The sequence below is a fragment of the Patiria miniata genome, unplaced genomic scaffold, assembly GCF_015706575.1.
Source record: "Patiria miniata isolate m_02_andy unplaced genomic scaffold, ASM1570657v1 HiC_scaffold_5, whole genome shotgun sequence".
NCBI classification, from domain to species: Eukaryota; Metazoa; Echinodermata; class Asteroidea; order Valvatida; family Asterinidae; genus Patiria; species Patiria miniata.
In genome coordinates, this window is record NW_024037072.1 from 4,921,058 (window position 1) to 4,935,527 (window position 14,470).

The 14,470-nt window shown below is 40.8% G+C and overlaps 1 protein-coding gene across 1 annotated transcript; it reads left to right on the forward strand.

The window, feature by feature from the left end:
- The first annotated feature begins 236 nt into the window (after nt 1-236).
- On the forward strand, nt 237-12,894 carry LOC119740981 (dnaJ homolog subfamily C member 7-like). The gene is made up of 13 exons (XM_038216520.1): nt 237-363; nt 1,590-1,678; nt 2,933-3,057; nt 3,826-3,939; nt 4,049-4,123; nt 5,275-5,393; nt 6,023-6,176; nt 7,421-7,585; nt 8,488-8,579; nt 8,857-8,930; nt 9,510-9,656; nt 10,343-10,495; nt 11,917-12,894. The coding sequence occupies exons 1-13, from the start codon at nt 323-325 to the stop codon at nt 12,066-12,068; spliced, it is 1,500 nt and encodes a 499-aa protein (XP_038072448.1). The 5' UTR covers nt 237-322; the 3' UTR covers nt 12,069-12,894.
- The last annotated feature ends 1,576 nt before the right edge of the window (nt 12,895-14,470 follow it).

Consider the following 14,470-nt stretch of genomic DNA (forward strand, 5'->3'; position numbering starts at 1 on the left):
TCGGTTCAGAAATTTCTAGAAGTAGAGGTCATGCTAATTTACGTTGTAGGGGCAGTTTCTTTAACAAGGCGATAGTTCTTGCCAAATTTATTCATTGAGATAATAAAAAACTTTATACAGGCAATTAAATTAATATTCATTTGTAATTACAATCATTAATATTCATCTATGGGGGTTAAAATATGATAAAGAATCAAGATTCCTTTAATGTACTTTACTTGCACCCCTCTTCAAAGATTGGTATGACCCATATGATGACCCTCGTCGACTTATTTCATCGTGATTATGCTGTCTTCGCAACCCGAAACGTGACACAGAAAACATGGAAAACTCCACCGAAAACCACATGGAAACTAACGAAGAGTAAGATTTTAATCATCACGGACTTTAATACTATATTTTAAAAGTAAAGGGTATTTCATATTTAACCGTTTGAAGTGGAATTTATTGAAATTATTTTTGTTAACATCTGTTCGTGGTTATGTATTAAACTGTGACATTGTGCAGGCGAAAGGGTATTCGGCGAAAGATGAAACTGGTTAATTTATGCCCGTTTCCTTATTCCATGTATTCAGTCATTTTGTTTTGGCCATAGGCGCGCCAACAGGCCTATTTATTATGATTATTGAGCCTATCATTTTTATAAATTTGTATCACTATCAGTCTCTTTTACATATGCCAGTTTGGCAGTTTGTGTTGAAACATACCTAGCAATGCCAATGTCAATGAATAGCATTGCCTAGGGCCTATGTTTAAAAATGTGACCAACAGATTTTGTTGGCAAGCATTGCAAATGAATGAGATATGCAATGCAGTGATACCCCCGCGCCGTGCGAGTGAGTATCAAATGGGAAGATGATGTTAGAAGATATTAACAAGGGCTTTACACCAACATGACCAACGGTCCAATTTACACAAAACAGCCATGCCCCCATTGCTGCAAGATTCCGAAGACTTCAGTGTGTGTAGGCCTATGCGAGAAAGTAAAAAAAAACAATTGTGCAAGGTCGCTCTAACAATGCAACCATCGCTATCGATCAGTGACGTCTTGGGCCAAGACTAGCTTGACATTAGACCCGTGAACGTGGCGTTGTATACAGCTTGACATATCAAGTGGAGTGTCATGGCCTAGCGGTTAAGAGCACTGGAGCACCGGACTCATACTCTGGTGTTTCAGAGGCAACAGTGGCGTGGGTTCGAAGCCCGGGCCCGGAAACTTGTGCCCTTAAGCAAGGCACTTTAAACCATTATTGCTTCGTCCTTCGGATGGGACGTTAAGCCGGAGGTCCCGTGTGTTGTATAAGGCCTAACGCATGTAAAAGAACCCAGTAACACTCTTCGCTAAGAGAAGGGGTTTGCCCTGGTGTTTCTGGCCTCCTAGTTATACTCCCTTGTGGAAGTCCTTAGGAGAAGAACCTACCAAGTACCAAGTGTATGATCTGACTGCTGGTGACTAGCCTGTGTTAAAAGTAAAGCAGGGGAAGTGGATGGAAATTTTGACTGTCTGCGACTGTTTAAATAGCACGAGGGTTAATAAACAGCTACTGTACAAGCTTACATATGCACGTATTATTGTTCTTTTATTTCAGTGTTGCTGAGGCAAAGAAGAGTGAAGGCAACTGCTGCTACAAAAAGAGGGACTATGAAGCGGCCATCCAGCTCTATACAGAAGCAATCGGTCAGTCGACTCTTGCACATGTAACGTCCCAGCTATAGCAATGGCCCCAACTGTAATTGGGACAGTCCAAACTATACTTGGGACAGGCCAAACTATACTTGGGACAGTCCAAACTATAGTTGGGACAGTCCAAACTATAGTTGGGACAGTCCAAACTATACTTGGGACAGTCCAAACTATACTTGGGACAGTCCAAACTATACTTGGGACAGTCCGAACTATACTTGGGACAGTGCAAACTATACTTGGGACGGTCCAAACTATACTTGGGACGGTCCAAGCTATACTTGGGACAGTCCAAGCTATACTTGGGACAGTCCAAGCTATACTTGGGACAGTCCAAGCTATACTTGGGACAGTCCAAGCTATACTTGGGACAGTCCAAGCTATACGTGGGACAGTCGAAACTATACGTGGGACAGTCCAGACTATACTTGGGACAGTGCAAACTATACTTGGGACAGTCCGAACTATACTTGGACAGTCCAAACTATACTTGGGACAGTCCAAACTACACTTGGGATGGTCCAAACTATAATTGGGACAGTACAAACTATACTTGGACAGTCCAAACTATAATTGGGACAGTCCAAACTATACTTGGGACAGTCCAAACTATACTTGGGACAGTCCAAACTATACTTGGGACAGTCCAAACTATACTTGGGACAGTCCAAACTATACTTGAGACAGTCCAAACTATACTCGGGACAGTCCAAACTATACTCGGGACAGTCCAAACTATACTCGGGAGAGTCCAAACTATACTCGGGACAGTCCAAACTATGCTTGGGACAGTCCAAACTATGCTTGGGACAGTCCAAACTATACTTGGGACAGTCCAAACTATACTTGGGACAGTCCAAACTATACTTGGGACAGTCCAAACTATGCTTGGGACAGTCCAAACTATATTTGGGACAGTCCAAACTATACTTGGGACAGTTCAAACTATACTTGGGACAGTCCAAACTATAGTTGGGACAGTCCAAACTATAATTGGGACAGTTCAAACTATACTTTGGACAGTCCAAACCAGAAATGGGACAGTTCAAACTATAGTTCGTACTGTCCCAACTATGGTCGTCTGTAGTTGGGCACAGCAGGCATCTTTGCAATTAACCTTTTTGGAATTTAACCTATCCAAAACCACACCAACTCACAATGGATATTCCTTGTCACATAGTGCAACCGTAACATTACTCTTGTTGCTGACTCCACCTTGCAAACCGTTAAATCTTTATCTTTCCTTAGAAATGTGTCCGGACTGTGCCAATTATTACAACAACAGAGCAGCAGCGTTCATCATGTTGGATAAATACCAACAGGGGCTGGAGGACGTCCAACGAGCGCTGAGAATAGACAACACTCTGATCAAGGTATGCCAAGAGAAAAGGAAAAGTCTACTTCAATTAACCGTAACCAAGGTGGTCTTTTGGAGGCATTTGCAGGAGTGGGGAATATAGATTGAGAACCCATTGGCCAGTTTCATGGCGCTGTTTAACAGTTAGCAGAGAAGTTGTGCTAACTATGGTAGAAAAGTGTGCTAACATTAAGCACTATTTCACAGCTTGGCTGTGCATACAGTTGCGTGCATGGAGATTTCTAGTGTTACGTCACTAATTTAACCCTAACCTTTCCATATCCTCCAAAATGCTCATTGTAAAATATAGGATTTTGCAGGAATGAGGCTATATGGCAAAAATGTGTGATTTTGGAGGATGCACTGTGTCAAGGTCTTAGGCCGGACCTTGTGTTGTTTATGCTCAGCCGTGCATAAATTTAGGCCTAGATTATACTTGAAATCCTCGACACTGTTCCAGGATACCACTGGCTCTGCCTCAACATATTGACAGTGAATGCTGGAGAATTTTGCAGGATTGAGGCAGTGGTCACCCCTCCAAGGACCGCATGCAAGAAATAACGGATGATTTTGGAGGATTGAGGCTGTATGCAAGTTGTACATGGAGGCAGTTGGAGAATTTTGCAGGATTGAGGTTGCATCCCAGCAAAAATGCCTAGAGAGTTGGGGTTAATATTGTAATTATAGTTTCTGCTTGTTGTCTGCATTGAAATAAACCTTGAACAGTGAATTTCAAAAAAAAAATATCTTTCACAAACATTCTTTTTAAAAAAATTCATTCCAGGGTTATTTACGAGAAGCCAAGTGCCACATAGCGTTAGGTTTTGCAGACGCTGCGATCCGATCACTAAACCAAGTGGTCGACTTCGAACCGGGAAATAAACAAGCTCAGTCAGAGGTATGGTTTATAGTCGTTTTTTGTTTTCAATTTTCCAAAGTCTACTTTTTCTACAATATTCAGATGTATCATAGGTTTACTTCTTATTAATCATGTATTTTTCTGTCAGATGAGGGCTGCCAAGATGGTACAGCATCATGACCAAGACGGCCACAAGGCGTTCGACGCAGGAGACTATCGAAAGGTATTTCACAAAGGTGTTTTTTTTTAAATCTTGATCGATCTTGACCTGTTTGGATTTTCCGTAGCTGTGAACGTGAAATTTTGACAGTAAATCCATATTACCCATATGTCGGGGTGACACGAACACAACAGACTTCCAGAAGTCACATGCACTTCTTCATGGTCAGTAGAGTGCAGTTTTTGTTGTTGCAGGCACTGTTTGCAATCAACCCAAACTATAAAACTGTATTAAATTTCTAGAGCGCTAACTCCTCATTCCCCGCGGAGATACTTTGAAGCCATCCTGAGCGTAGGCATTTTGAATTCATATGCTTTTTTGTAGAACATGATGAAATCAGATGGAATGCATGTTGATTAATGAACTCTAAACAAAAACAAATGACAAAGGAAAACGTTTGTAACGGTTTATTTGAATAACTTTCAAACGACTTGAAACTGATGAGTTTTGAATGAATTGGAAGGACTTGTTGTGACTTGTGAAGACTAGTGATCACTTGTGATCACTTGTGATCACTTGCGATGACTTGTGATAATTTGTGATAACCTTGGATAACTTGTTAGGACTTTAGGGACTTGTGAGGACTTGTAATGATTCCGTAGGACTTGTGAGGACTGATTAAAACTTGGGTAGACTTGTCATGGCTTGTTAGGACTTTAAGGACTTGTGAGGACTTGAAATGACTCTTTAGGACTTACAAGTACTGATTAGGACTTGCAAGGACTTGTGATAACTTGAGGACTTGTGATTCTTTTGAGGACTCGTGATGTCTTTTGAGGACTTGTGATGACTTTCAGGACTTGTCATAACTTGTGAGGACTTTTAGGATTTGTGAGGACTTCTAGGATGTGATGGCTGGTGAGGCCTTATAAGGACTTTTTTGGACTTGTCATAACTTGTGAGGACTTTTTAGGCTTTTTGAGGACTTCTAGGATGTGATGGCTTGTGAGGACTTATAAGGACTTTTTTGGACTTGTCATAACTTGTGAGAACTTTTTAGGATTTGTGCGGACTTCTAGGATGTTGTAATGGCTTGTGAGGACTTATACAGACTTTTTTGGACTTGTCATAACTTAAGAGGACTTTTTAGGATTTGTGAAGATTTGTAGGATTTTGTGAGGACTTAATTACAATTCTTTGAAACTCTGTCACAGGTGGTGTACAACATGGACCGAGCCATTGACCACTCGCCGGCGTGTACCAAATTCAAAGTCAAGAGAGCGGAGGCCTTGGCTAAGATGAAACGGTTTACAGAGGCATCACAAGCTGTCAAGTAAGTCAGCTTCCTAATTGTCAGCTTCCCAGCAGAAGGGATAATCGAACTGTCAAACCTTGGTCCCACCTTTAAGAGAATCACATTTAAAGGTTCTACTTTTGTTATACTCATATCAGTTATCGTAGCACCTTGAAATTTGACCCACATTTAAGTATCAACGTATTGATCAAGAAAAAGCATCTTACAATTTTACTCAATTTTGACAATTTCAGTCTAACATCCCTGTGCTGGACAAAATAAAATTATTTGTTTTATCTTCAACATGTGCTGTGGAAATGTGTAAAAAGAAAGAAAAAAATATACAAAATGATTCGTATATTTGTTCTACAAGTGAACTATGACAATTATACACAACACTTATAGTGTGAATCGTTTATGATGCTGATCGTTTGAGAGAACCGTTTTGAGAAAAATCTAAATTAACAATGAGTGTTTTTCTTGTAGGTACCATTTTTGTTGCTGTTACATAACACAAAGCTGACACAATTTTAATCCTTGATAAGAAAAAACCCTCTCACGGGCTTGAGCATTTTCCAAATTGTATTTGAGACCCTCATCAAAGCCTGTTGAAACCATTCTGTTTCCCCAACATTGTCTTAACATTAATTTTGAAATTCTACCCCCAGTGGTATCTTGATGCGGGAGCCCCGTAACGCAGACGCCATTTATGTGAGAGGGTTGTGCCTGTATTACCAAGACAACATGGACAAGGCTCTTCAACACTTTCAACAGACCCTCAAGCTTGCCCCCGACCATTCCTCAGCTAGAGTAGCGTTTAAGGTAAGCAACGAGACAGATCGGGGCCCCCAATTTCATGGCTTGGCTAACCACAGGTGGGGGCAGGTTGACGTCATCCAATGAAAACATCTATGTGTTACCATTCAGCACTCCAAGAACATATGCCTGGGAGCTAGATAAGCCAATTTAAACGAATTCCCGTTTGTCCGTACCCACCTTTAAGACAGAAAAACTGTTCTTACTTTAGCAGGAAATTCCACGTGAACTATTAGTGTGTTTCATGGGTTGGCTAGGAATCTTCACTTGTGCGCATCCACACATGTCACAACGAAGGATTCTGTGCTTGTAGGGTTAGCGCACAGTTTCTGTGATAGCACTGTTAGCAGAATGGTGGTAGGCTTGGACTGTATTTCAGTAAAACCATAGTCACAACAAATTTTTGATACCGAACAATATCGAATGATGTCAAAATTACCGAAATACGGATGACCGCGGTATGGAATTTCATTACTGCGATTTAATTTCCCTCTTAAATTTGGCCAAATGTGTTCATAAGAAGTGACAGAAACAACTTGGCCAGATCTGCACTATACTGATAATTGTTTAAATTTGTTGTGGTCTAGATAAGGCGAAACGTGCTTGTTGGTAATCCAGCAAGGCCTTTGAAGTTCTGCCCATGTTGCCTGTTTGCAGTTTCCCTAACACCACGTGTCCTATTGTATTATGATGACATAATCGTCCGCCTAGAAAAGTACCTGATAATGCAGAATACCGCAAAATCTTTGTGACGATATGCTGGGACTCTCAAAATCAAGCACCACACAAGCCTAAATTGTGGTCATCAGCTCAGAATTCAATGGTTAGCAAACGGATTGTCTGTGTAGCCTAGCCACACTGACTCCTCATGGGACTTGAGTTAATAAGCCCCTGGGTTACCATACAGTAAATTGAGACGATTCAGGATCCTTTTGGGAAAAATATTGAAATCACGCTCACAGAATTTTCCATGGTGTAATTTATGTTATTGCAAAGCATGTTGAATTTAAATGGATTGGGTTTGTTCTCACTAAAATTTGTATGTGGTAAAACCACCTTTAAAATAGATCTTCGAGAACAGTACATACTTAAAAGTTCTGTATTTTGCTCTTCCCCCCCCCCCCAAAAAAGAACCTTAAGTTACTCAAGCAGACAGTCACTTTCATTATTGTGTTGTTATTCACAATTTCACGGCAATTTCTTTTTCCGTGGCTTTGGTCGAATATTTGCCTCTCCTATCTTTCTCGCAGAAATGTAAATTATTAAAATCCAAGAAGGAAGAAGGAAACGAAAGGTTCAAAGGCGGCAGATACAAGGAAGCTTACGACCTGTACACGGAGGCGCTAGAGGTCGATCCACTGAATGTTAACACTAATGCGAAGATCTACTGCAACAGAGCAACCGTGTGTTCCAAGGTAAGACCCACAAGGACCGAGTTGAAAGGTCAAGTTGGTTAAGGTCAAAAGGTCAAGGGTTACATTCGTTTAGGCTGCATTCAAGTAGCTCACCCGGATCGACTTGGGTAAAGGCAGACGGGTTAGCCATGACAGCCAGGCTAATCAAACGCTCAACCGCGGGCCATCACGATCCTCGCTTGACGTCCATAGTCAAACTGGTGCAGTTGAGGGGCCAAGTTGACGAAGGTGAAAAGTTGTCTTTTTATAGAAAATGGTGCATTAACCCTAACCCCCTAGGCCCTTTTGGCTAAGAACCATCCTCAATCCTCCAAAATCCTCCAAAATTTTTCAACTCCGCCCAAATTTTTCAAAATTGTCAGACAGTCCTGCCTCAAAATGCATTCATCGTCAATCCTCCAAAATCCTCCTCAACCCAAAATTTTGCACTCGTGTTTAAATGAAGGATAACCAACGCCAAATCCTTCAAAATCATCCGAAAGTCCTGCCTCAAAAAGCATTCATCCTCAATCCTCCAAAATCCTCTTGTGCTTCAATCACCATTCATCCTCAATCCTCCAAAATCCTCATGTGCTTCAATCACCATTCATCCTCAATCCTCCAGAATCCTCATTTGATTCAATCACCATTCATCCTCAATCCTCTAGAATCCTCCAAAACTGCCAGGAGGATTTTGGAGGAGTGAGGTGGGTTAGGGTTAAGGCTCATTTTTTTTAAAAGAGACCACATTCACACTCTCGGCTTGCTGTATATTTGTGCCCTCCCCCCTCCCCCTTCTCTCTCCCAAAAATAAAGACTTTCAGTCAAGATCTTGTTGCATCATATTGAGGGTTAGGGTTTCCATAATAGTTGATTTAATTTAGGGTTTCTTTTGGTGTGTGTGTGTCATGTGTTGTCTGCAGCTTAAGAAACCAGACCAAGCCATTCTAGACTGCAACAAGGCCCTGGAGCTGGACCCTGATTATCTCAAGGCGCTAATGAGAAGGGCCAAATGGTGAGTGTGGATTTACAAAACATTGGCAAGCTCAATATCCACTAAGAAAAATTTGTCACAAACAAGACAGAAGCTAAATCATGAATAAGAAGTGCTTGAATTTGAAAAGTTTGTTTGACAAAGTTTGTGAGAAACGGAAAAAAGTAAGCACAAATTTTACAATTGTCTCAAAGTATGAGAGAAACTAAGAAATAAAATCAAATTTCACTCAGTTGAGTGATCAGTTAAATAATTGATGTGATTTGATTTTAAATTGATTTGAATTGATTTTGATCAGTTACAAGGAAACGGAGCAATACGAAGAGGCAGTTCGAGATTACGAGAAGGTGTGTCAGATGGATAGATCTAGAGGTGAGGGTGGGTTGGCGGTTGGAGCGATACTTATGTATTTACATCACCCTAATAGTGACCCCAAGTAACTATAATTGACAAGGGGTGTGCGTTTGTGGGTAGTACGGGAAACGGGTACCCAGTTGAAAAAAAACACGGGTACCCTGGTACCTGTTAAAGAACCCAACCCCAAAATTCAAATCTCGGAAGTTGCTGTTCAGATTGTTCATAAAGGTCGGCGCGATAATACTGCCACATCGGTGCGTCAATGCAGCAAGATACAAGTGTGTACAGTGAGCTTATAGCTTTACGGTGTAAACTGCAACTTTTGCAAGCATCATAAACATGAAATATGTTTTGTTTTCCCATGTAGTCTGGTTTTCATTTTTAAAATCCCCTACAAAGGACATTCAAAACCTTTCTTTTTCATTGTGTGAGACTTTACTTAAGTTATTTTTAAAGTTGGTCACGGGTACCCGATCCCATAATCTGAAACCGGTTCCTGACATCAACGCTCGGGAACCAGCATCATACTTGAACTTCTTCTTTCTAACCTCTGTTTTGACCTTTTTTTTTTCCCGTTTTCTTTTTCTTTTTTAGAAAATAAGGCCGCTCTTCAAGATGCCAAGTTTGAGCTGAAGAAGAGCAAGAGGAAAGATTACTACAAGATGCTGAACATCAGCAAGAACGCTACAGACGACGAGATTAAGAAGGCTTACAAGAAACATGCATTGCTACACCATCCAGGTAAGACAGCTGGTCAAAATCGGTGCTAAACCACCTTTGACTTTAATTGACAAAAATATTTTTATTGGATCTTGATAAATTCTACTAACTCCCCAGTGTTTTTTTTTCTAATTTGGGATGGGGGAGGGAATGCTGGGGATATGAGTATAAACATTGTGCTGAACAGTAGATAGCGCATCGTGACCTAATGGGAAGTCAATTTTCAGGGCCATATGTAAAACTCTTTAAAATCCTGCAGGTCAGTTTCAGGTGAAGGGATATGAAGTGTTAAAGTAACTGTGTCACACAGAGAGTCACTGCACACAAAAAACAACACTGGAGAGCAGTGAAGCGCGACCGAATCTGCCTGCTTGCCCTGAGCGTAACCACACACAAGAACTGTGCAGGGATTTGAAGTGTTATCCATACTCTGCAGAAGATTACCTCAAAGTGTGGGTGCTAACTCTATGGGCAACAGAGGTTTTGGAAAACTTGCCTTGAAGGGTTGTGAAGTGCAGAAGACTAGGAGGGTAAAAGTCTGGGGGCTGCCTGCTGACACAGGAATAAACTGTAGCATTGTTTATTGTAATGAGCTCCCAGAATTGGCAGTTGATGCTGCTGGTGTTCACTGCCCAATAAGGTCTCACAGACTTAACACCTGTTATGGTTTAATTGATTGATTGATGGATTGTTTTGTTTCAACCCAGATCGTCATTCCAGCAAGTCGGAGGAGGTGCAGAAGGCAGAGGAGGTGAAGTTCAAGGAAGTAGGGGAGGCATACAGCGTGCTGTCAGATTCCAAGAAGAAGATGAGATATGATAGCGGGCAGGATCTAGAAGAAATGGATGGTGGATTTGGAGGTAAGTTGCACTTACTCTTGCTTTGTCGTTTCTTCAGGGCTATGTGGCCTCCGTGCAAGAATGGTAGATGGTTCTACATGTTTTGCAGAGAATACTCATGATAAATGTTCATCTGTATGTGCTCAAAATTGTAGCATCTTTACTAGGGAACGATGTTGAGTGGTATTAACCTTAACCCCCTGGGCACTTTTGGCTAGGAACCATCCTCACTCCTGCAAAATCCCCCAGTTGCCAGAATGTAAAATTGGATTTAGCATCAATCCTCCAAATACATTCATTATTTCTTGAGTGTCTTCAGTGGAGGGGTGACCATTACCTCAATCCTTCAAAAATCCTCCAACAATCGCTGTTAACCCTAACAATCCCCATCCTGTCAAACTCCAACACCAGGATTTGTTGGAATCTGTTGGAGTGACTACTGCACTAGTTAACTGATTATGCTTTACATGGGGTCAGGCATGCCACCAATAATCAAAGTCCAACAGTTTTTGTGGACAGTTTACCATATGGTGTTGGAACAGTTCAGTGTTCCCCCCCCCCCCTCTCTGTGAACAATGTAACCCATTTGAAACCAACCATCCTCTGTGCGCCTATGCACTCCCAGAGTATTCCTCTTGAAGTTAGCTTGGTTTCCTGAGTAGAATGTGTGGTGTCATGTCAGTGAAACCCTGACTACACTCTGGTTTTCCCCCCTCTTTTGCATCTAGATTGTTTGTAGAGTGTGTCAGTCCATTGTGTAACATTTTCACCAAGCAAGTGAGACTTTCTGTACTCAACACACTTGCTGTACTCGATTGGGGAGAGGGATTTCTTACTTATTTCCTAGTCTGAAGCAACCTCAGTAAATTGTTCTGTCTTTTGCACTTCCCAGACTTTGACCCAACAGACATCTTCAGCAGTTTGTTCACGGAATGCGATCCAGAGTTCACCTTCTGGGTGTGACAAAGGGCGGCCCGCATTTAATCAAGATGATCCAGTTAACAAAAACTCAGGGAAAAACACAACTGCCCCAAAAATCTTCCATAGAAATCAGGCTGAGATCTTAGCAGCGTGCAAGATAACTGCATGAAAACAATTGCAGTCTTCATGATTCTGTGCTGTAGATTTCTAGAACCTAGTATTAGAAATATATTGTGTATTCTTGGCATATGTAGCAATAGTTTATCAAATAACTGCTGAAGATCTGTTTGGGAAACCTTTAACAGTACTATTTTTTACTCATAAATACAAAACTTATGTACACAGTTTGTATATATTTGTATATATTTTTGCAATAGTTTTGGATATCCAAAGAGTAAAAAATATTTTAAAAATGAAAACTGTTGAGTAAAATGCTGAAGTGCATTTTAAATTGTTAAATTTTATACCAACAAATTAAACCAAAACAAATGTTATTTTGGACTTTTGTTGTTATTGTTCAGGTTTTGACCCCTCCCAGATCTTCACCAGTTTTTTCGGCCACCCTGGTGGTGGCTTTCCCTTCGGAGGGCACGGAGGGGGTGGCGGCGGTCACCGGGACAGCGGTTACTATGGCGGCGGTTTCCCAGGAGGATTCCAGTTCCAGTATGGCTAAGGTATACATTCTTCTGCCTAGTATCAAATTTTTGTTTCTTGTTTAATCTCTGCATCGATATTTTGACGGATGTATACTCGCGTTTATACACTCTCAAAAGTCTTAGATATCCATTGTGCATAAGGATTTTTCTTGCAAAGACGTTTTGAACATGTAGTTGGCGACGCAAGAATGAAGTTCTGTTCCCTGAATCAGCCATGCACTATAGAGCAAGTTTTGGCACAAACTATAGTTAACCATAATACTACGAAGTTGAAAAAAAAAGGATTGTTGGACAACTCTAGTCGACTACTCGGAACCGGAGCATGGGCATGGTTGCATCACTGGTAACCAATAGCCGCTGGTATCATACAGCACAACGGGGAGCCAGGACCTTCGTTTGACTAGAAGTGTTTGCGCGTTGCTATTAGTGCGCAGGTGTAAGTTACGTCACAAATCAACCACAAGTTGACTAATGGTCCCTGCCCAAAATTGCTCATGGACTGTCCAGTGATGGTTGTTGTGACTTGGCAGTGAGATGTTTGATCAGTGTAGTGCACTGCATATGTACACACAGTGCTACATCTCTTGCAAGGAACAGCAAAATGACGCCCTTGCAGCTGTGTTTAAGAGCAGATAGCAAATTCTTGACTCCAGAACCCTTTTTTTAGCGTGTGCCCCCAAGAAACCTTTTACTCCTAGTTTGTGGGGAACCCAATTATTATTTTGAGAACCCTAATGAACACTAATTACAACAATGGACAAATTAGTGAATTCGAGATGACAAGGGAATGCTTTTTGTATACGTGGAGAATCTTTGTAGATTGCAAGGGAGTATTTATAAATACAAGAATAAATTGTTTGATAGATCCAAAATGATTTGACGTGTGGCATACATGTAGACTCGGAGAGTCTAGATGACAACCCACCAACTTGCAAATAAACGTCCAAAATGTTTGATTCAAAGACTTTGAAAAAGGGTGAAACTCTTTGGAAATGGTTCGTCGTAATGGAGAGGAACAGTGAAACATTCAATCAACATTAGTTTGATGAGATAAATTGATAGGTCTATTTTCTGTAAAACTGATTTTTGAATAAGTCTGTGTCATCTTAAATGTAAATCTCTACTACCTAAGTATCAACCCAAATTGACCTCACGCATAGCAGCCATCTTGGAGGGTATCTTTTGTTAGTTAAATCATTATATGAACGCACAAAGTTTCACTCATGCATATCTCAGCAAAACAGACGCTTTGCCCCCTAAGATGGCTGCTACGCAAAGGGTCTATTTGCAGTTTGGTAATTTTTTTATTATTTCTATTTTTTTGTGTCTCCCCCTGCCCACTCTCAAAATTACACTCATAACTGGGAATATTTAATTGAAGTGTTTTTGTAAATACTGGAATCATGCAATGTGCACTTATGTTAAACCCATAATTATTCTTTGTCTGTTCTGGTACATACATGTATGGTTAAACTGTTCTAACATTTTTTTCACTTTCTGCACACTCAAGTAGTATCAATTCATCCGTTACCAATGCATTGTCACTCTTGTCGCAGTCACTCTTAGAGTAAAACATGGATACCCAGGTATCAATGAAAGAAACCCGACCTCAAAATTCAAACCCTGGATATTGTCTGAAGGGCCTTTACAGCTTTACGGTGTAAAATGCAAATTTTAATTTTGAAAATTCCCAACAAATTACTTCAAAACCTTTCTTTTTCGTTGTCTGAGAAGTTCCTGAGTAATTTGTAAAGTTGGTTACGGGTACCCGATCCCATAATCTGGAACCGATTCCTGACATCAGCGGTCGGGTACTCGGGTACCCGGTTCTGATGCACGTCCCTAGTCACTCTTATGCAATGCGGGCCAGCATGTGTTCAAGTCTGAACATTTTGTACAAAAACGTGAGACAGTAAACTGCTCACCTGATGAAAATATTTATATTGGTCCCACAACTTAAGAGTGCAGTTTTTCAAATATCAAGTGCAAGTTCCAGAGTTTGACATCTGTACCTTGGGCCCAATAGAATTGTGCTCCATTTTCTCATGGATATGTTGCCAAATACTCACACGGTTATTCACAGAGTTTATATCAATTTTTCCGTAATTTATTAGCCTGTACTTATTTTTCTGGGTTTTTTTTCTGTTGCATTAAATCATACCAGATCTATAGCCTGCCCCTATTTTTCGTATTTGAGGATTAGGTTATTGGACATATATTTTTGGCAGCCTTGATTAATTGGAAGTTTGGAACTGCAGTTAGTGGTGTAAAATTGGAAGCAGAGTCAGCTGATTTTTATCCCGTAGGATGAGTAAACGCAATCCCAATAAGTGCGTAAAGACAAGATAGAACTGGCATGTGCTGGGGCCGATTTCATGGCACTGCTAAGCACAAAAAAATATGCTGAGCAGAAAAAAAG

Excerpts from the sequence above, each read along its gene's own strand:
- LOC119740981 (XM_038216520.1), top strand. The coding sequence starts at position 323 with ATGGAAAACTCCACCGAAAACCACATGGAAACTAACGAAGA. Across the intron at positions 364-1,589 it reads CACATGGAAACTAACGAAGA|TGTTGCTGAGGCAAAGAAGA; the intron begins GTAAGATTTTAA and ends CTTTTATTTCAG. Across the intron at positions 3,058-3,825 it reads TAGACAACACTCTGATCAAG|GGTTATTTACGAGAAGCCAA; the intron begins GTATGCCAAGAG and ends AATTCATTCCAG.